This window comes from Patiria miniata, unplaced genomic scaffold, assembly GCF_015706575.1.
Source record: "Patiria miniata isolate m_02_andy unplaced genomic scaffold, ASM1570657v1 HiC_scaffold_1, whole genome shotgun sequence".
NCBI classification, from domain to species: domain Eukaryota; kingdom Metazoa; phylum Echinodermata; class Asteroidea; order Valvatida; family Asterinidae; genus Patiria; species Patiria miniata.
This window is the reverse complement of record NW_024037047.1, coordinates 24,429,242-24,452,235: the sequence shown is the minus strand read 5'-3', so window position 1 is coordinate 24,452,235 and position 22,994 is coordinate 24,429,242. Positions and strand designations below refer to the sequence as shown.

The 22,994-nt window shown below is 39.3% G+C and overlaps 1 protein-coding gene across 4 annotated transcripts in view; it reads right to left on the bottom strand.

Moving 5' to 3' along the window:
- Positions 1-22,766, bottom strand: part of LOC119726437 (phosphatidylinositol 4-phosphate 3-kinase C2 domain-containing subunit beta-like) — a 43,691-nt gene extending 20,925 nt beyond the window's left edge. For 2 of the 4 annotated variants that reach the window (XM_038198093.1, XM_038198111.1), the window contains exons 1-17: positions 22,685-22,766; positions 20,281-21,906; positions 19,305-19,391; positions 14,642-14,787; positions 13,907-13,995; positions 11,465-11,622; positions 10,261-10,375; positions 9,521-9,632; positions 9,279-9,358; positions 7,779-7,845; positions 6,119-6,435; positions 5,617-5,739; positions 4,349-4,498; positions 4,105-4,213; positions 2,696-2,835; positions 1,612-1,800; positions 268-361 (exon numbers count right to left, since the gene is read on the bottom strand). In XM_038198093.1, coding sequence (XP_038054021.1) covers positions 268-361; positions 1,612-1,800; positions 2,696-2,835; positions 4,105-4,213; positions 4,349-4,498; positions 5,617-5,739; positions 6,119-6,435; positions 7,779-7,845; positions 9,279-9,358; positions 9,521-9,632; positions 10,261-10,375; positions 11,465-11,622; positions 13,907-13,995; positions 14,642-14,787; positions 19,305-19,391; positions 20,281-21,853 — 3,549 coding nt within the window. In that variant the 5' untranslated portion in view covers positions 21,854-21,906; positions 22,685-22,766. Of the gene's footprint in view, positions 1-267; positions 362-1,611; positions 1,801-2,695; positions 2,836-4,104; positions 4,214-4,348; positions 4,499-5,616; positions 5,740-6,118; positions 6,436-7,778; positions 7,846-9,278; positions 9,359-9,520; positions 9,633-10,260; positions 10,376-11,464; positions 11,623-13,906; positions 13,996-14,641; positions 14,788-19,304; positions 19,392-20,280; positions 21,907-22,495; positions 22,664-22,684 lie in introns of those variants that run through there. The other 2 variants (XM_038198102.1, XM_038198121.1) reach the window with 2 other exon arrangements.
- Between the last annotated feature and the right edge of the window lie 228 nt (positions 22,767-22,994).

Sequence of the window (22,994 nt, the reverse complement as noted above, 5' to 3'; positions counted from 1 at the left end):
GGCTTGCCCAAGGACACAGCATATGGCAAGCAGCTGGATTCGAACCCCTGACCCTCTGATCAGGATTCACAAACCCTAACCACTAGGCCACACCCCTCAAACCATAGTATTTTTTCCTAGAAAGCTAAGTGCAGTAACCGAAAAGGCACTTTCTAAAGTTGCACTCAAGTCAATCACAATTCAAATCATCAGGCCTAAAGTCAGGCTTCAAGCAAAGAGAAAAGTCTTATCAATAAAATTGGGAGAAATGAAATTAAAAGTACTGACTTGAACAAGCTGTGGCAGGTAGTCGCAGAGCTCATCATCCGAAATACACTGCATCCATTTGACTGCTGTGCAACGCACTTCCTTATCGGCAAACCTATATGGATCACAATGAAAGACGTAAGCGGTTACCATCCAACAGTGCTGTATTCGAGTCCCTGCAAGTCCCTGCAGGTCCATCACAAGTCCTTCAGTCTCAAGTCAAGTCACTAGCTATTCAAATGAACTGTCACAAAAGCATTCCTTTGTTCGTCCTGTTACTTGTGAAAGGACTTGTGATGGACTTGATTACAACACTGCTATCCTCAATCCCAAAACAGCTTCACGTTGGATGGTGTGTTAACACAATCTGGCTGTTTCTATACACAGAGGCGCCCCCATAGCCACTCAATCATCTGTGACAACGACTTGCAGGGTTCAAAATTAGCGGTAGCCCGCTAGCCAAATGCTAGTCAAAACAGCGGCGGGCTAGTCAAACTATTCCTTAAGTAGCCCGGCTGGCAAGTGAAAAATTATTGGGATATGGCAAAGATGAACATACAGGAAGAAATAAATCATTAAATTCAGAAAGAAAACCCCATCCATTTGTGTCTAATTTTATCAACTGTTTTAAAGGGTTAAATTATTAGATCTGTTAATGAAAAACACTGACAAAATTGCCGCAGAATTGAGCCTGAAAATACGCCATTTTGTATTTGAGATAAGAATAAAAATGCAGGCTAGTGAAAATGCCCGCGGGCTAGTTAAGAGTCCGTTTCAGTAGCCCGGCTGGCTAGTGAACAAAAAAGTTAAGGTCGAACTCTGACTTGCCTCCGGATGACATCTTAACACACTAATCCCCATTTGTTTCATACACACACACACACAAAGTTTGAGCATTCTGTGGAGGCGGACCGTGTGTTGTACTTGAACTTGGCCGCTGTGCCTGGCCTGCTGTGGAACAAGTTACGCTCCGTGGCACACTCACCCTGGAGTGTTGAAAAATACGAGGTTGCGGTAACTGTTGAAACGACTCTTGCGAAACAGCATTTGTGGCATTTGGCTGTAAATCAAAAGTTGGTTGCTATGTCTTGCCTTTTTTTCGAAAATCTTTTTCGGTGAAAATTATCCCAGTGCAAACTGGTTAACACTGTTTGCAATTGGTTCCCATCAAGTTTCATTGAAGATTCAGTGGGAATACTGAAATGCTTCAATAAATGTAATATTTTTAGTGTTTGTACTAAAAAAGGCATTATTTCAATGTCCCCATTCTGTTATTAACACAGCCTACTGAAGCTGCACTAAGCCATTGACAACTTTCAAGGAGAAGACCAGGATGCGTTGCCATGGAGACAGCATCCTACTTACCTTGGGTGAAGTAGCTGCAGCGTCTGCACCGGCTTGACTGGTTTCCAGTTCTTGAGCAGGGGGTAGATGTCGGCCAGGCAGGCCCAGTCCCAGGAAGGAGCAACCTCCAGGATGCGGGGCAAGGCTGACGCGTTGTCATGGAGATAGTGCCGCTTGCTCCACAGGAACTTGGCATCATCTGAGCTAAGACTGCAAGTCATCAAAAATATATACTAATAAATAAATAAGTCACAACATAATGAGATGGTAACAGCTACAAAATCCTCCAAAGGAATTATTTACAATTACAGAACACCAACAAAGATTTGCTTTAATCGGTCCATTTCTTAAGATTCATTGGGAATTGGGGTGTGCATTTCGGGTAGTACGGGAAACGGGTACCAGACTGGAAAAAAAAAATGTGGGTTCCCGGGTGCCAGTTAAAGAAGCTGACCCCAACATTCCAATCTCAGAAGTTGCTGCTTAGATGTTTCATAAAGGTCCGCATGATAATACTTGCACATTGGTGCATCGATGCAGCAAGATACAGGTGTACAATGTATACAGTGAGCTCTATAGCTTTATGGTGAAAACTGTAATTTCACGAGCTCAAAAACTGGAATTATGTTTTGTTTTTCCCATGTAGCCTGGTTTTCATTTTGAAAATTTCCCATAAATGACATTCACAAGTTTTCTTTCTCATTGTCCGAGAAGTTACTCAGTTATCTGTACAGTTGGTTATGGGTACCCAATGCCATAATCTGGAACCAAATCCTGACATCGACGTTCGGATACTTGGCTATTTGGTTCTGATGCACAGACCTAATTTGGAATGAAACAAATTTTCCCAATTTTTTTTTTTTTCAAATACGGCTCTTAACTCCAAACTATTCCAATTCTTTCTTTTCAGGTTTTTTTTTTTAAATACGGCTCTAAAATCCAAACTATTCCAAATATTTTTTTCAGGCTCCCCCTCCCAACCCAAAAACCGATTTCTTTTTTTCGGTTAAGAACCACTCCTTGGGTGTTACAACATCTAAGACACAGTCAAAATTGATGAGAAAACAATTTTTGAAGAGTGCATTCTATGCAATTTGACACTTACGATGAGAGAGCGTCTTTGTCCAGGATCTCCTTGATTCGGTGCTGGTTGTGAGGCTCCAACATATCAAAGCCATACACCTTACCCTCCAGGGCTTGAATGGCTGGGAACAAGCAGCGATGTTTGGTATCCTCAAAGTTTATCTAGATGAGCAAAAATTCAAATGAACCACTAGGTGAATTATAACACTTTGTTGACTGGAGTGGGGTTTGAACCTGCGACCTCCGGATTGCTGTTCCGGTGCTCCACCAACTGAGCTATCCAGCCCTATGTTGGCAGTCCCCAATTCGTCAAAATCTTTGTTCAAGGGGCGCTAGTCAGAAGCCATAAACCCGTATATGCCATGTAGCCAGGGATCACGCCCCAAGTCACGATGCTGGCCTGGGAAATAGCAAACAGGATCACTCAAACATGATACGGCCTTTAAATATATTTTCAAATGAACCACAAAGGGAAACTGACTAGTCGAATTATACAAATTTATTTAAACAAAGAAATTGACTGGAGTGGAGCTTGAACCTGCGACCTCCGGATTACCATTCCGGTGCTCTACCAACTGAGCTATCCAGTCCCCTGTTGGCAATTCCCCAATTTAATATCTTTGTACAAGGGGCGCTAGTTCTAGAGTAGGATTTGATCTGCAATGTCCAGGGGCCAATTTCACGGCAAAACAATTTGCTTAGCACAAAAAAAATGGCTTTCAAAAGCAGTTTACCAGCCGAAACTCCACGTGATTTTCAAGCCTATAGCAAACGACAGCTGAATACTAATCATGAGCAATATACATCACAAGGAGTTTTGGCTGGTAACCTGCTTTCATAAGCTTGAACCTGCGACCTCCGGATTACCATTCCGGTGCTCTACCAACTGAGCTATCCAGTCCCCTGTTGGCAATTCCCCAATTTAATATCTTTGTACAAGGGGCGCTAGTTCTAGAGTAGGATTTGATCTGCAATGTCCAGGGGCCAATTTCACGGCAAAACAATTTGCTTAGCACAAAAAAAATGGCTTTCAAAAGCAGTTTACCAGCCGAAACTCCACGTGATTTTCATGCCTATAGCAAACGACAGCTGAATACTAATCATGAGCAATATACATCACAAGGAGTTTTGGCTGGTAACCTGCTTTCATAAGCCAGACTTTTTTTTGTGCTTAGCACATTTTTGTGCTTAGCAGCACAGTGAAATTGGCCCCTGATCATTGTACCAACTGAGCTATCCAGCCTACTTGCAAGATGAATATGCACAAGTGCCTGAGCAACCTTAACTAAAAGCCTTCTGTTATTCAGATATTGCAGTTGCCCGAAATAGGAATACTTTATTTGGTGGGGGTTTTAAATAAAAATATATAATTAAATACTTGTGAGGGGAAAATATGAATTTGTTGCAGAGTATGGCAAACTTTTTGTTCACCTGAAGTATGATGCTAGTCTGGGTGAGTAGATTTGAGGAGCAGGTTCCGATGGGATTGACGGAAGAATCAGCCCAAAGTCCGAGCAAGTGACTGCCAGTCTGAAGCTCTCTGAAATAAAAAAGGGAGGCTATACTTGAGCATACAGTGGCCATGAAATGGACAGAAAATTGTGTCATTTTTAATAGTGTCATGAAATTGGGCCCAGGTTTCTGGTAGATGGGTTTCAGCAGACAAAGTATTTACCCTTGGAAGTTGAAGATTGAAATGGCCACCCAACCCAAGATGGTTTTGTCCACGTTGCGGGCATCGGCACTGGAGTTATCGTGGCCAGAGAGAGTGAAGATCAGCCTGGCCTCTCTGGGTAGTTGACTGACTGGAACAGGAAGCTCAAGTCTGCAATATATTTTGTAAGGAAGAGCAGAGAAAAGACAGATGCGTGATTAGGTTTCATTTGAGTCGTTTTTGCTCTTTCAAGTTTTGATTTGTGTCCGTCGAACAATACAGGTATGGGGTATAAGAATAATTTAAGTAACCAACCTTTTTTTTTTCATGATGGGTGTCCAGAAACCCATCTGGCTCTGTTACCCTTAATAGGTACCAATAAAAGAGTGGAAGTGTATAGCTACCAAAAGTAAAGTGGACATGCATCATATAGGTGCCAACAGTAGAATTGATAATGTAGGTGCCAATAACAGAGTGGAAGTATAAGTGCAACTAGAACAGTGGAAATATAGGCACCAATAGAAAAGGGGAAATATAAGTGCTAATAGGAAAGAGGAAATGTAGGTGCCAATAGAAGAGTGGAAGTATAGGTGCAACTCGAAGAGTGGAAATATAGGTGCCAATAGAAGAGTGGAAATATAGGTGCCAATGGAGGAGTGGAAATATAGGCGCCGATGGAACAGATGGAATATAGGTGCAATCAGAAGAGTAAAAATATATATTCCAATAGAAGAGTGGAAGAATAGTTGTCAATGGAAGAGTGGAAAATAGGTGCCAATAGAAGAGTGGAAATATATCTTCCAATACAAGAGTGAAAATATAAGGTGTCAATGGAAGAGTGGAATATGGGTGCCAATAGAAGAGTGGAAATAAACGTGCCAATACAAGCGTGGAAATATAGGTGCTAATAGACGAGAGGAAATAAAGGTGCCAATACAAGAGTGAAAATATAGGTGTCAATGGAAGAGATGGAATATAGGTGCCAATAGAAGAGTGCAACTACAAACAAACTGGGGAGGCTGCCAACATATAGGTGGGAGAGTACCGTTGCAGAATTCCAGAGGTTGCAGATGCGAATCCTGTCCCAGTACATTTTTTTTTTTTCAAACCAAACTCAAAATGTAAATGTAACTTTGTTGTAAAACTTAAGGGACTTGTATTAAGACTGGCACACCACAGCCAATATAAAATTGGATAGCTCTGTTGGTAGAGCAACGGTGCAGCGTTTTGGAAGGTCTCAGGTTCAAATTCTGCTCCTGTCAATTTTTAGAATGTTAGCCTGCACTTACTCCTGGTTCCAAGCTAGCTTGTCGAAGAAGGAATTATTGATTCGTGCAGGCCAGGTGTCGATAGGGAAATGAAGCGCATTGCCTCCGTAATACAGCTGAGCTGAGATGGAAAAGAACTCATGTCTACAAAAAAAGAGAAAGACAGTGAATATTAAACAACTGCAGATCGTAAAAAGTCTTAATATGATGACTAGAACATACTAATGGTTACGCTGACGGGGAACATGGATGTGATCTTGTGAGCTTTGGCAAGACACTTTACTACAATTGCCTCTCTCTCCAATCGGTACCTGTGAGGGTAGAGACCAGATTGCGCTGATATTGAGCTGCTGCAGAAAATAAATGGTCTGATGGCCTGATGAACAGGGGAAATAATTTTGAAGCGCTTTGAGACCTTTGGTATAAAGTGCTTAATAAGCACCACATTATATAAATCAGGCACAAACAAAATGGAAAATTAATGAAATAAGACATGAACAAGTCGCACAACACCTCCACTTACGCATTTTTCACATTATTCGGTATTCTGTGCGCGGAGGCAACACAAACCCTCAAGTTATGACCCTTCACAGTAATGTCCTGCACGGATTCCTCCGAATCATCGGTACCCTTCCTGAAGTCGGTGTCAAACGCCGTACAGTACATGTCAACCAACTGCAGCACGGCCGCCGTGATTTTCTCGAACACAGCCTCGGGGTCCGACGACTTTTGCAGTTCGCGTATTGCTGTGGAAATCTCGTTGGGTTCCACGGTGGCCAGCGTGAAGCATATGGCTTTGACTGTCTGTATGAGGGGTCCTGTTTTGGGCTGGGTGCCAGACTAAAAGCAAAGAACAAAAATGTACCCAGACAAACAACGTCAGTCTTTAGACATTTTTTTTTGCACTTTAAATGCATTAAAAAAGAGCATACGCAATTCTTAAGTTTGAGATTTAACTGGTAAGATAAATGTGAACTGCTCTGACGAAGCCAGACAAAGTTGGCAAATGTTGTTGTTTTAGGTTTAGGCATTTTCAAATTCCTGAGGATTTCAGCTTCAAAATGATATATGATTGTCATAGCTACCGTGACCCTATCACCTATGATTAAGTGAAAAACGACTGACAACCCAATTATGAGATAAACACGCATATGGGCAATTCCACGGTTACTCATGTTACATTTTTGATGTACTTTTGAGTTTCCTTGGGCTGTAATTACCTTACTGAAAAGGTTTAATAACTGTTATCCCCATGGTACATAGAGTAGACCTAGACCTACCTAAGCACCAAAGATGACATCCAGAAAAATGTGTAATGTACATGTATGATAAACAAGATGCACAAAATCGGTTACTCACGTTACATTTTCGTAACGTGAGTAACCGATTTTGTGCGTCTTGTTTATCATACATGACACATTTTTCTGGATGTCATCTTTAGTGCTTAGGTAGGTCTAGGTCTACTCTATTTTCCATGGGGATAACAGTTATTAAACCTTTTCAGTAAGGTAATTACAGCCCAAGGAAACTCAAAAGTACATCAAAAATGTAACGTGAGTAACCGTGGAATTGCCCATATTGAGATGCTTGTTGTATAAATTTCTATACCCATTTTTTTTTCACTAAATCAACCAAAACACACACTTCTTTTTGATGGATTATATTCATATTTTGGGAGGTTGTAAATTTATAGTTACTGATTTGGAAAATTTCAAAACTTCAAAATGGTCAGGTCCACCCCGAAATGACTTTACATGCCCTTCTTGTGAAAAAAACTTCTGCAACTTTGCCTGAATTTCACTGGAGCAGGGCCCAATTTCAAGGCACTGCTAAGCACACAAATGTGCTTAGCAAAAAAAAAAGTCTGGCTTATAAAAGCAGGTTACCAGCCAAATCTCCATGTGATTTTCATGCTAGACAAACAACGGCAGAATATTAATCATGAGCATTATACATCACATGGAGTTTTGGCTGGTAACCTGCTTTTATAAGCCAGACTTGTTTTGTGCTAAGCAATTTTTTGTGCTGAGCAGCGCCGTGAAAATGGCCCCATGTCTCAAATATGGTTAAACAATTTTGAAAGTTTGTCCTGATTTCTGTAGTGCGGGATTTGTTTCACAGGTTGTATAAATAGCCAAAAAGTACAATCTGTAAACAAAGAAGAAATTGTCAATGCAACTCACTTTGACTGCTGCTTTGATCTTGTCCCCTTCAACAGTGAAAGCACTCAGAAGCACATCAAGACCCTTCCTATCAAGAACAGGAAAGAAGAAGAGAAAGCCGTTTTTTCATACTCCGATCTCTGCTTTTCAAAACTCAAGTCAGATCAATTTTTGAATTGACATACGGGCAATTCCAGCGTTAAGAAAAGGAAGTGTAACATCTGTGACAGAGCCAATTAACCATATCTAATTAATGATTCAGAGAAATGATCCAATGCTCCTAGTCTGTAATCTACTTGACCATTACTAGATGATGGATGTATAAGATTTGAAAAATACATGTTCAGGTTTATTCACTGAGCTCTTAAAAGCTGTGTCACCTGGTCACAGACATTACAAAATGCTTGAAATGCCCATATGCACGCAAATGTTGACAAGTTTCCTTAAATGCATGCGTTCCTTCAGATCTCATGGAATGTAGTTTTGGGACACACTTTTTAAGTTACTCAATTTTAATTAACAACAATTTTTCATTCTAATTTGAGCAAGAAAAATACGTAAACATGGTTTTCGGTGAAAACTGGGCATGAGATCGGAAGTCATGCAACCTGCCTAAATATTGTGGGTTGAGCAGAAATCAAAAGTATGAAGCACCCTAAGACCAAAACAAAAAGAACAATGCAAAAACAAAAAAATCAAACAAATTGAAGCCTTTAAAGTTACAATAAATCATCACTGACTATTGTTACAAGGGGCCCTCCATATCTGTCAAAGTTTCTCGTCTAAAAAAAGATGCTTGCCATGCAAGTGTCTGTATAAAACAAAAGCTCCATTATGCACATGATGCTCCTTAGGTTAGTGAAGATTGACACACTTACTGTTCACATCGTTCAACTGTTTGAAAATTCCACCTGCGATAAGTTGAAGTTTCAGTCAGGACAAAAAGCATTATCTAAAAACAATTTTCACCAGTTGGATAACTGATGCTTTTATTAAAATTCAAACAAAGAAAATTAAAAAATTCCCGTGCTTTAAAAAAAAAATGTCCCAAAGAAAACTTAGGTGTATATATGTACCGGGTATGGCGCTACAGAAATAAATAGCAAAATAAAAGGGGGAGGGGGGGGGGGTAATGATTTTAGACAAACTTACAATGTATGTCAACTTAGATTTTTCCAAAGTCTTGTATTAGCAGCATTTTTATGTCATTTGTAGATGTCATTATCAAGAATAATAATTCAAATTTCTTTTGCAAGCTCCTTTTCTTGAGTTAATTTCTTCATTCAGTCTTTTGTCTAGAACATTTCAGAAACCAAACCTGTTCCTGACACAAAAAGAAGTACAGTTATAAATATCGTTTCAAAAGAACTTTTAAATATCTTAAACAATGAATATTTCTGAGAATGCAGAATTATGTATTAATGGTCAAAAATGTAAACACCAGTTACAACAGTAAATTATATCCCACTTTTTTGGCCAAAATCAAGATCAATTATAAAAAGAAAATCTTGTTCAACTTACTTGGAAACAGCGGTTGTAACAGGCCGCTCAAACAAACTCAAGAAATTGATCTTTGAAATATCACTTTCATCATCTTCAAGCTGTCAAAACAAAATAAATAAATAAAACTTCAATATAAGGTCAAACAAATGAATTAACTGAACTTGGATTTGAACCAGCATCCTCTAGAATACTGCGCCAGTGCTCTACCAACTGAGCCTTATTTCAGCGGTCTTCCCATTTGTCCATGTCTTTCAACTTACCGTTCTGCTAAGGTTGTTCCACATTTCGGCCCGATGCAGCAAGACCAGTTTAACATCTTGATCCAACTTGAGACATTCTTGGACGTACTCGTAACTACTCAGTTTCACATCACTGCAAAGCAAACCAATATAGTGTTACATTATTTCACGTTGTTGACAAGTCCTCAAAAGTCACTGATAAGTGATAAATCATTGACCAGTCAGTCACAAATCAATAGCAAGTCAATCACAAGTCCATCACAAGTGCATCACAAGCTGTTCACAATTCCATCACAAGTTGTTCACAATTCCATCACAAGTCAATCACAAGTCATTCACAAGTCAATCATAAGTCCATCGCAAGTCGTTCACGAGTCGTTCACAAGTCGATCACAGGTCAATCACAAGTCCATCACAAGTCATTCACAAGTCAATCACAAGTCAATCACAAGCCGATCACAAGTCAGTCACAAGTCAATCACAAGTCAATCACAAGTCAATCACAAGTTCATCACATGTCAATCAAAAATCCATCACAAGTCCATCACAAGTCAAAAACAAGTCAATCTCAAGTCAATCACAAATCAATCACAAATCCATCTAAAGTCAATCATAAGTCAATCACAAGTCTATCTTAAGTACATGTAAGTCACAGGTCCATCACAAGTCAATCGCAACTGAATCAAGAGTCAATCACAAGTCAATCACAAACAAAGGTTTTGGTTAACGACACCTGCTAGATACATGTAACTCATACTTACTTGTGGAGATATTCTGCGAGGCCTGGCACTTTCAAGACAAACACGTCGCTAGAGATATCCGAAACCTCTTCATGGCACAGGGCTTGGCTGATGACATGCTGTACGTAGATGTTCACTGTCAAAAACAAGCATGAAATACAGGGTGAGTAAAAAAAAAACGAATCCGAGATGTCGGGACTATTGTTTTAGTGAGGTTCTGCGTGTAGCACTTTCACTCATGTACTTTTCAAGTTAAGGAATTTTAAACACAACCACCATTTCAAAGTTCTGTCCTTGAATCACAAAAAGGAAAGTGTTCTTTCAGCAAAACAAAAACAAATCACATAGGGATATGTGGGAATTGTTTTTGTTTTGCAAAACGAAAACAAATCACATAGGGATGTGTGGGAATTGTTTTCATTTTGCAAAACAAAAACAAATCACATAGGGATGTGTGGGAATTGTTTTCATTTTGCAAAACGAAAACAAATCACATAGGGATGTGTGGGAATTGTTTTCGTTTTGCTGAAAGAACGCACTTTTTTGTGGTCTGTGGACAGAACTTTAAAACGGTGGTTGTGTTTAAAATTCCATAACTTGAAAAGTACATGAGTGATTTGAATGGTTCTTGTACTAAAAGAAAGCTTATTAATTGAGCTTTCATATCCTAGATTTTGGAAGTGCTACATGCAGAACTTCACTAAAACAATATTCCTGACATTTGGGTTTCGTTGTTTTTTTTACTCACCCTGTAGTTTAACCAAACAGTCCTATATCCTCCATTTTTAATACGATTTTGTCACACATCCTAAGGATGTGCTTAGTTCTTCCAATAGACTTTGATAAAAAAATACCACAAGCCTACTCGGGTGGGACTCGAACCCACGACCTCCTGCTTACTACTACTGATGTCCCAACCACTTGACTGCCGAGCTTGGCAAGTGGGCTGGCAAGTTTTGAGATTTCTGGGCCCAATTTCATAGAGTCACTTTGCAAAAATATTACAACATGTTGGAAAACCTTTAACAACTGTCTGAAATTTTCACAATTAACCCCCAATTATTTCGGATCAAGTGAAAAGTGATCGCAGAGAATTCTTCATTTTTTTGCGAAAAGGATGTCACTTTTTATAGCAAGCACAACAGGGTTTTTAAAGAAAAACCGACATAAACTTAAGCAAGTTCGTTTCCTTTTTTTGTTACTGTCTCTTCTGTGAATCACTTACCGTCACACGTGAAGACGATTGGCTTGTTGGTACCCGACTGCAGGAGTACCACTTTGACACTGGTTTCCATATAAGCGTGGCAGTGATTGACGAATACCGGGCTGTGGATGTACCCTGGGTTGGTAACCGGGTCATCGTAATTGTAACAATTCCGAATTCTGCATAAATAACAATTTTATGAAAAAAACGAAAAAATTAACAACAATTTGGTAAGGCCTAAAAAAAAGGAATTGTGTGTTTACGATAACTTGACCCTACATTGCACATGAATTTTTTTCGACCTCAACATTTTTATTGCCACATTTGGTAAAAGTTTAAAATAAAGCATACTTTGAAAATAGAAAGTCTCCCATGTTTTGTGTGTTAGTGGTTAATTAAATAATAAAACACGTTCAGTAAACATAATACTCTAAAAAAATAAATAATAATACTCTTAAAGAAACCATAGAGCTATTTTAAATTAATTACTAGAGCGCTAGGTACAAAGTGAAGCCTGCTGGGCGCATCAATGTTTGTGCACAAACATATCAAAACCTCAAAATTGTGTACAGTTTTAGTACCGCTATATCTTCCTTTGTATTCTATACCAGTACGTTATCGAAGCCGATACGCCCAAAACCGAAAAGCACAATCAGTAAATGATCATTTCATTTTGCTCTGCGCAAACAATGCAAACGTGTTCTTCACACTCATAGAAAACGCACTGTACATGTACGTTGTTTGCATTTAAAGTACATTATTCGAACCTTATTCCATCTGATTTTGTTAGGTTCTGCACAAACACGCATGTGAATTCAAAATGCCTGTGCTCAGGATGGCTTCAAAGTCTCTCTGCGGGGGAATGAGGAGTTAGTGCTCTAGTAATTTAACACAGCTCTATGAAAGAAACCCAAAAGTAAACAAAGGAGGTAGAAAGACCAACAGACAAACATCAAACAAAATTTACAAAATAAAATTATTTTCCTATCTTCCTTGTGTAACTGGATAATTTTTAGGTCCTAACTGTTGTAAACACACAATCTGTTTTTCTCGGCCTAAGCAAAAAACAATATTTGCTTAACTTTCAAATGCATACAGGTACATATGAAGATGAGACTGTATCATGAAGTTTTCAAAATAAGTAAAAATAATCCCAATATTTTTTTAAACTGCTTTCATTTCTCCAATGTATTCCTATTTCATCATTTCTGTATTTAATTTATGTACTGTATATTCTGTGTGTGCAAACATGTACACAAGTGCTCATAACTCAAAGGTTGGATTTTTGCCAAGAGTCTAATATTGCTCACGCTGGTAACATGATCAGGAATTATTTAAATATGAACTTGCTAAAATCAAAAGCCACAAATCAAGGAAGGAAATGTTAGCTTTCAATACAGGAAGTTTAAAGGGAAAGTACATCATTGGCTTTTGCTGTAATTTTCAGAAATGAACTATTTGAGAGGTTAGTATAATACAATGTAGATCAAATATTGTTACACTGACATGTTTGAAGTTTTGTGTTCGAAAAGGTTGGAAAAACAAAAACAAAAATGTTCAAGAAGTTTGGTTCCCTGACTCCACAAAAGATAAAATGGATCAATTTATAGATGATGAAAAATTGTAAGGCAAGGGAACCAATCTAGCTGGCCTGCACCCGTTCATGAACATGTAACCAATAGCAAACAAAATTTGGACTGAAAAAAAATGGTAAATTTGGAGCAGTAGTTGAAAAAGTTAGGTTTTTCCAACGCTAGTCGACCGACAACCGTTGGAAATGTTAACAAACATACAATTTTCTTGAAAATGACTTCACACCAAGTGCCATAATTTTAGAAGATGCTTGAGACTGTCATTTACCAACATCCTAGTAAGGTATTTCGTAAAAACTTGGTAGTTTTATTTTTCGATGTTTGCAAATGTTGTACGTATGTATATTTCCTTTAAGTGAGCTTATGAAGTGAATTAATTCTGTTTGGGGAAAAACCTGGCTCGTCAATTCAGTCAGTGGCACTGGAGATTTGTAAGAAGGAAACTGTGCATGGTATGAAAAAGGAAGTGGTCATGAAATAATTACATCTACTGTTTATCTTTGAAAGACACAATTCGAAATAATATTTCAACTACTTAGATTTGTTGTGTATTTGGCCGATATGAAAATACATTTACATGTACACACGATATAAAAAACCACATACTTAGATAACTGAGATTGCTGTGTATTTTGCCTGTGAATATGCATGAGGTATAATAACCACACATAGAGTTGAACTACTCAGATTTTGACCTATGAATATGCATGAGGTGTAATAACCACACATACTCAAACAATTGGCTGTGTACTTGACCTACAACACATGAATATGCATGAGGTGTAATAACCACACATTCTCAAACAATTGGCTGTGTATTTGACCCACAATGTATGAATATGCATGAGGTGTAATAACCACACCCACTGACCTGGCAACTGTTGCAGAAAAGGCAGAGGCTTCTTCGTCTTTTTCGGTTGCGAGATCAAAAAGTCCATCACCGAAGAACACTCGAGCAGCCTGGGGGGGGGGGGGGGATGATAGTACAATTGTTGCTAAAATCTTCCAAGACATTTTCCAAGAACCATTTTGTCCAAAGCTTTCACTTTACCCATCTGGGGGTTTATTCATGTTCACTGATGTAATACAGCATATGTATGACTGTATTCTCTCCGCAGACAGCAAGTTTTTTATGTGTTTTCTCTGTCTTTTTTGGCTTTTTTACAAATTCTTAACCAATATTTCTTAGAACAGCGGAGGAAGTGTCTTTTGGGCATAATTACAAACTCCCGTTTACATGTAAATTTGCTGAGCGTTGGTAAATATGAAAGTGCCAAGTGGTCTGACGTTTTAAAGATGCATGCCCAATGCTCTTTCAAAAATGATTTTGTTTGTCTTATATTTGTCTCATTCAAAAGTGAATAACTTTTATATTGCTAGGAAAACAGCAACTGAAAAAAAATAAATATTTTTCAAGGTGAAACTCGAAAATAGCACGGAAAATGCATCTTTAAACTCTCCAGTCGGTATCCGAATAACCGACGAATAGCATGGGAAATGCATCTTTCAACTCTCCAGTCGGCATCCGAATAACCAACCAACCGTGTACCCGTTTCTCAAATTACCCGTAATAGCACAGTCCTACATTTTTTTTGTAATCGCATACCTCAGTTTTCCTTCCAGTTGACAGCGTGTATGTCGACCCAGGCATCCATGGTTCAGGCTTGGCTATATCAGCCCCAGACAGCGGCCGAGCTGCAACAACACTCTTGGGTCTCCTTATCAGTTCTGGCTTACCGTCAGCTCCTGGACCTAAATAAAAAATATTATTATTTCATTTAAATTGTCCTTTCTTTTTCTATTTTGTAAATCAAACAGTGGTTATATTTGTTCCTTGTACTGAAGTATTAAATTGGGACAAAATTAAAGCAAGTCTTAACCTGCAAAACGAGGATGAAGATAAGTACAACATTTGCAGGTTGCAAAGTTATCATGAACAATCCGTTCAAATGGCTTGCAAACTGTGTATAAATGTATAGCCTCTTTTTTAACTGAGCAAACATCCCATACACACAAGACTATCATTTAATTATTAATGGGACAAGCTTAAGGCAGTTGCCTTTTAAATCCATTTTTCCAGTCAGAGACTATTTGTATCTTAAGTAAAAATACAAAATAATAATTCTGAAGGCATTTGGAAACCGGATACAATCTAGGAAAACAATGTACCAGTAGTTAGGGGCCTACAATGTATAACTACTGGTGCATAAATGCATAAATACATGTGATATAATAAACATAAATGCATACATGTCATATAATACATGTGTGATGTGATATGGTATGTGTGATGTACAAGTATGAAATTCAAATCACATTTATTTCCTCTTCATGACAGAAATGAAAAAGTAATATAAGTACTTAAACAAAATATAAAGGCCACTAGAAGTGGCAAAACCTTAAAAGTATGGTGTGATAATGTCCTTATCTTACTCCAAGACAAAGGCAGCAGAATACATATTAGTATCAGCAAAAGAGTCAAGAAAACAGAAGAATTTATCTTCCCTTTTCTCGAAATGCGAGAAACTGTTTGCTGCTTTTTTTCATAAGTTGCCTAAGTTTTCATAACTGTGAACTTTTCCCTTTTTTTAATGGATATCACATTTTGGAAATGAACTCTTCAATCGATATACTCCAATGTAAACTCTCAACTTTCAGTTTACAATTTGTGATGTAATAAATGATTTATGATACAAACAACATGTACTTGTTGCTAATTAAAATATGGCAACTGTGTTTCTGGTTGACCGCAAATAGACAGGTAACTTTCAATACTGTGTACGTACTATGTTGGACACTGATGGTCACGTACATGTACAATGTACAGGCACATGTGTACTGGTACATTTGTACCTGTACTACACAGTACATGAGGTCATGCTCTCACAAGGGAAGTTACAGAATTCGCAGGAAATCAACTAATATGTGTACCACACATGAATATGGATACTCCTTTTGCAATTTACACTTCACCCTTTACATGCACACTGTACCTGTACAGTATGTACATTGTACAAAATGTACATTGTACATGAAATGAAAAAAATTACAAAACACATACATGTAAGTATACAATGTACATGCCGGAACCGTAATTTAAAGGGAATGTACATTATTGGCTTTCGCTGTAATTTTCAGAAACAAACTATTTGGGGGGTTAGTATAATAGATCAAATATTGTTGCACTGACATGTTTGAAGTTTTGCGTTCGAAAATGCTGGAAAACCAAGAAAAACAAAAATGTTCAAGAAGTCTGGTTCCCTGACTCCACTAAAGATGAAATGGATCAAAAATGCCGGAAAATTGTAAGGTAAGGGAACCAGTCTAGCTGGCCTGCACCCGTTCATGAACATGGAACCAATACCAAACAAAATTTTGACTGAAAAAAAGGTAAATTTGGAGCAGTAGTTGAAATATGGTTAGGTTTTTCCAACGATGGTCGGCCGACCACCGTTGGAAATGTATACAAAAATACCATTTTCCTGAAAATGACTTCACACCAGGTGCCATAATTTTACAGGATGCTTTAGACTGTCATTTACCAACATTCTAGTAAGGTATTTCTTAAAAACTTGGTAGTTTTATTTTTCGATGTTTGCAAATGTTGTACATTGTATACACATGTTATATCCCCTTTAAGTTTAAATAGCGCTATGTACCGTATGTTAGTACATTTTTACATGTTTGGAGGGCAAACACTGTAAATTAAAGGGGGAATCTGCACACATATTAAACTTGAAATGTACATTTAGGCCTTGTATCTTTCAAATTATGAGCAAACAAAAATGAATGCAAAAAAATATTATACAAATTAATTCCAAATCAAAAGTTAACGAAACGATATGCATGTACATTATAAAGCATGGAAGCTGCATACAGCACAACTTGTTTGCTGTTTGATCCAGTGTCACCATGGAGCATGCAAATAACGTAGTGTATTGTGAGTGACTCAGTATCGATGAATTGAATTATTTAGAATTGTAGAAGAATTCATGGTCATACCTTTGTTGTGGTTAATATTTATTATTATGACCACAATAATGACAGTCAAAAGCGACCACACAAATATGGCGACACACAATGTAATAAAATTGGGAAATCCCAATCGACAACATTTTTCTCTGTATACAAACAACTGAAATGAAAGTAAACATGCCATTTGTCCTCAAGTGGTTTAGTTATTAGTTGGAGCTTTGAAAGAAAACAAAAACCTGCTTGTCAAAGTGTGTACCATTGCTTAGGCCAAAAACAAACATGTAATAGGCCTAATAAAACAGTTCTGCTTCCATTACATGGCATTCGAAAATAGGGTAGGTAGGTCGGGATTTTTTTTTTTTTGCGTACAAAGTAATCATATGGAGGCGTTTTTACAAATTTTAGTCAAGGTAAAAGGTAGAAATGGATGGTTTGGCCTGTTTTTTTTTTCCTCATTTTTCTCACCAACAAAATTAGGGTAGGGGCTGTCAGAATAGGGTAGGTAGGAAACCAGAAGCAGAACTGGTCTTACTGAACACTAGATGTACATTACATGAGTACTTGATTTTTGGTACAGTGTATGATCACTGGCCACTGACTAGCGCCCCAAGACTAACAATAAAAAGGGCAACTCTGCCACTACAGGGCTGGTGGCTTATCATTAAAACCCCTGCTCATTATGACTATAAACCAGTCCTAATACCATATCAGCTTTCTGGGGAGTAGGCCTATACAGCTCTCCAAGTTGTCAGTTTCAGGACAAATCCCTGATTCCAAAAAAAAAAGAATCATCTCTGCCCTCGCGGGAACCCATTTTTCTCCTGGGTGGGCAGAAGCAATTACAATATTTGCAAAGTGTCTTGCCCAAGGACACAGATATTGTAAAACACTCGCTGGACTACCGGTACAGTCTAGTGTTGGTAGTTTACTGCTTTTTATGACCAAACAAGATTGTATAAATATTTGTCAAGTGATTTTTTTACACTGGTGTATTTATTTACCCTAACCCCCTTGAGTGATTTACTAGGATCCTTCCTCACTCCTGCAAAATCCAACCGTACCATCAACACCCAAACTGTTGGACTCTGATTATGGTGGTACGCCTTACCCCAAGTAAAACATTTATCAGTTTGCTAGTGCAGTCCACACTCCAACTGATTATAACTAAACATTTTGAAGGGTTGGGGGTGGTTCCGGTTAACCCTAACCATGGCCACCCCCAACTCTCAAACATTCTCCAGGCGGTTTTGGACGATTTTGGAAGATTGAGGAAGGGTCCTAGCCAATAAGGCCGAGAGGGTTAAGGTTGTAAAATGACAAGTTGCAAATTTCTGTGTGGTAAATTTTCAGCTTCAAGCCTTTAACCCAAAATATTTTGTTTATACATGTACTGAAATTCAAGTCACTGGCTGGATTCGAATTCACAATCTTGGAGCTCCCATCCCACATGACTTTATGTACGTCTGACATGAGCAGTGTTATAGTCAGGGCCACCACAAGTCATCACAAATTCATCACGTGTCAATCACAAGTCATCCCGTCCCAAGTCAAGCCAGTCAAAAGTCATTCATCTGAAGCGTGACAAACGCATGAATTCCCTTTTTACTGTTCATCTCCTCTGACTTGAGACCGGACTTGTGAATGGAATTGTGACAGGCTCGAGGATGGACTTGACTATGTCACCAGTAGGGCTGTGCATCCGAACCGGGTACAAGAGAACCCGACCCTTAATGTCAGGAACCGGTTCCAGATTATGGAATTATGCACCCGCAACCAACTTTGCAAATTACTAAGTAACTTCTCATAGGACAAAAAAAAAATGTTTCGAATGTCATTTGCGGAGGATTTCAAAAATGAAAAGCAGGCTACTTTGGAAAACAAAACATATAGGCACATTTATGACGCTTGTGAATGTTGCAATTTACACCGTAAAGCTATAAAACTCACTGTTCACACATCTTGCTGTATTAGGGCACCGATACGTATGGCAGTATTACATGTATTATCATGCGGTCTTTTATGAACAATCTAAACAGCAACTTGCAAGATTTGAATTTCGGGTTGGGTTTCTTTCGCAGGTACCTGGGTACCCATTTTTTTTTTTCAATCGGGTACCCGATCCAGTACTACCCGTAAATGCACAGCCAAATACACCAGATGACTGAATATGCTGAGGATGAGGATAGATAAATTTAAAAGTAAAACTGTAGAAATGAAAGAAAATTGATGAGGGAAACAAAATCATGTATGGGTGATTATGTGTGTGTTTGTTAACAACTTTTGTGAAACTCTACCTTGGTCGGACTGGGTACGTCTAGGTGGCATCTTAGGACGGGGAGGGGGCGTGGCATGTGCCCGAACGCCCCCAGACTGACTATCTACTGCAAATATCACAAAGCACAACTATACAAAACTACTGTGTCACAGCAAAAAGGGAACACAAAATACAAACAAGAACTTGCAACAAAGACAGCTACATGTAGGATTCACATGTGGGTCATTTTATATAAATTTGGGGTCCATTTTTTCCCTGTCCCTGTTACACCGGACATCTTCTACGATTTCCAAAAGAAATAATGCAGTCGTCCTCTAAAGAGTATCATGAATAGCAATGTACCCAACAAATAAAAAGTCTTTTGAAGCCATTCTTAATGATACATAAATGGCAAATTACAAAGTACCAAGGTAACAGGGACAGGAAAAAATGTCCGTCTTTTGGACAATAAATTTATAGTATGACCCATGTAAAAGTTTCACGCAAATCAAAATTAACTATTCAAGCGGAAAATCATGCTTCACAATGCAGCATACTTGTATATCAAGGTGTAGTAAGCTTAAATGCGTGTGTTTATTAAGATTTGTTTCATCACTATTTTTAAGCAAATTTCAGCACTATTTGTGCTTACTGCTTATTTCCTTAAAAGGGGGAAATATTTGTGCAGACACAATAACTTGGGCTGAAAACTCCACGACATTTGGTTGCAGATGGTGGCAATTACACTGTCAGCAAGTGAGAAGTATTTTTCAATTTGCGATGCCCAGTGAGGACTTTAGGCACTTTTAGTTTTATCATTATTAAGCAGTAAATAATATCAAACATTACCAAACTTATGCAAAGTGTACAATAAGTGCAATTATTTTTTTTTTAAGCTCAAGCGCAAGCAAGTTGAATCTTCAGAAAGTTAAACTTTAAGCATAAAGCAAGTGGTACAAAGTGCTGGTGCAGAAAGCAAGACGTGCAAATAACACATAACATATTATGACTTTTACCTTGAGAAGTGCTTTGCTCTGTGGATTTGGGCCTTTCTCCGTCTGCCACACTTTTCTCCTCAGATTCACGGAAAACTGCATCCTCCCCTTCTTTGTTTGTTTCCGTGGTAACAGGTGCACTCTCTGCTTCTTTTGGAGGGACGACCTCAGGAGGAGCTGGTCGGAGCGGATCAAACTCTCTAAAATCAAAGACGTTGGTGTCAGGGCTTGAGCCTTGCTTCGTGGCTGGCGGGCTGAATGCCATGAGATCGCTACGGTCTGTCGTCCCGGAGGAGTAATTGGGCGGAAATTTCTTCTTCCAGATTTCATCTAGGAGGCTGGATGCTTGGCTTGTTGTTGCAGTGGGGCATGTTGGTGGTTGTGTCTTTACACCCGAGGTGTTGGTGGGAGATGTACTGAACAAGACACGTCCTGATTCAGCTCCCTGTTTTGAAAGTTGCGGAACAGCCTGCGCTTGGCCAGATGTTGACGACGATAAAGGCGCAATCCCCGTCTGGAAGTTGGGGTTGCTGCTGATTCGCCGCATGGAATTGCTCTCCGAGACCTTCAAGCTCGACAGGCCACTGCTCAGGAAGCCTTTGGTTGTTGAGGGGCTCGTGGACAAGGAGGTGCGAGTATTTCCGGAAAAGCTTGCCATGTCGACGAAAGGACTGTCTAAAGATGTGCGTTTCTTTCCGATGGGAAAAGAGATTCCGCTTGTCACTGGACGGTGGCCGCGATAAGCACTGGATCCAATTAGCGTATCGTCGTGGTAACTTGTGGCCATCTTGGTTTGCCATTGTTGCGAGCTGGCAGTGCGCCCACTTTGTAACACGGAGTTGAAGTTGGCAGAAGTTGTGCCCGTTTGTAGTGACAGGGCAGGTTTTGGCATTTCAAAACCTGCACTTGGAGGCGAGGGTTTTGTTTGCGGCAATCCAGGTCCAGATAATGTTCGAGTCAACAATGGATCTACCCATTGGGAACTTTCCGCTTTTATTGCCGTACTGGGCCGCGCTACCTGGAATGGCGTGCTAGTATTTGGGAATGAGGACTGGCGAGTGTAAGTCGGCCTAGCCACACCGGCTTGTGTCGTCGCCAGAAACTGGTAATTGCTCGGTTGATGGGTGACAGAAGGTCGCAAGTGACCTGCTGTTGACAGCGATCCTCCGAAGACACCGGGTGGCTGGGATGAACCTCGCGGAGGAACAGGTGGCGCTTTCTCCGCATCCTTCTTCTCATCGTAATTCTTCATGACGTGGTTGAAGCTGAACAGCATCAGGTCAGGTTCATTTGCCGCTACCGAGTCATCCTTGTAAGCCTTCTGTCGACCCGGGGCAGGGATGTTAAACGTTGGTGGTATTTCGGCACTATGACGTCGCCACTCACTTGACGCACTATCCGGGTCATCTTTACCTCTTCCTTTCAACTGCTCCACCCTCTTCCCCCGTTTCAAATCCTCAAGTTTTTGGGTTTCTAAACTCAAGGCGATGGCTTTCTCCAGGTCGTCCTCATATTGTTTGTCAAGCATTTGGTGTGGAGTGACGTTTCTCTCAACTCCATGATCCCGACTCGCCGACTGAGATGTGCGAGACATGATGGTTTACACAAATGTTCTTACATTATTCACTTCATCACTGCTACAACAATCTGCAAATAAAAAGAAAACATGATACATGTATGTACAGGACAACTATGATTGAAGTTTGGTCGAGTCCCACTATTCTGTAGTCAAATTGTAAAAAAATCAGAACTGGAAAGTAGGTCATGGCTTTTAGCTCACATTTGCAAGGTTGAAATCTTGTTGTCGTAAGAAAAAACAATTTCTGATGGCTGATAGGCTATTTAAGGGAAAATGATGGCCAGATATGGGAATCTTTCTGCTTTAGGCCTACCTTTTGAGGATTTTTTTTAAACAGGGAAATTATAGTCTGGTTCTAAGACTAGAGCCATTGATCATGACATTGAATAGTGTCAGGTCTGAGAACCAGACAGTTGACTGCCGGAACAATAACCACTGCGGAAAAAAAATGATTAAAAAAAAATGGGACTGTGAATTACATAGTTTGTAATGACTTTCCATAGTTTGTACACAAGTACATACGCCAAACTTTAAGTGATGTTGAGGTAAAACCATATTTCCATCAATTTATCATTTTATGTCGAATTACATGTTTTCTTCATGTCACTTGCTGACTTGCTGCAGTGTCAATATACTGAATGTCATGTCATTCCTCACCGCCATGTCCGGAAACTAGGCAAATTCAAACAGTAATTTCCACGTCTCTAACATTTTTGATGACACTAACAGCGTAATCAAGTCACACATGACACATCATATTAACAATCTCTGCTGAAATTATGCACGATCCACATCGATCTTCAACATTATCCGTAACCTAGAAAGTGATAAAAAAGAGTAACGTACCCCGAAAATCAACACATCTTGGTGTAGACTGGTGCCATCCACTTGAATAAACAACCCTCTCTGTGTATTGCTTGATGGGCCGGGACGTCTGGGTTGCGCTCGAAAGGCAATAAGCAAGGGCACCCGTCGATTTTACTGTTAAGATATCGCGCTGTGATGAAGTTTGATTCCTATCTCAACTTGTTTGTGTGTATTTCTCGTGCCTGGTTGCGCGCGTCGGACACCGCCCACTATAAATGCGGTGGCGACATTCAATTGATGAATCATCGACTTTGTTTTCGGCAAGGCTGGTTCACCTTTAATCGACCTG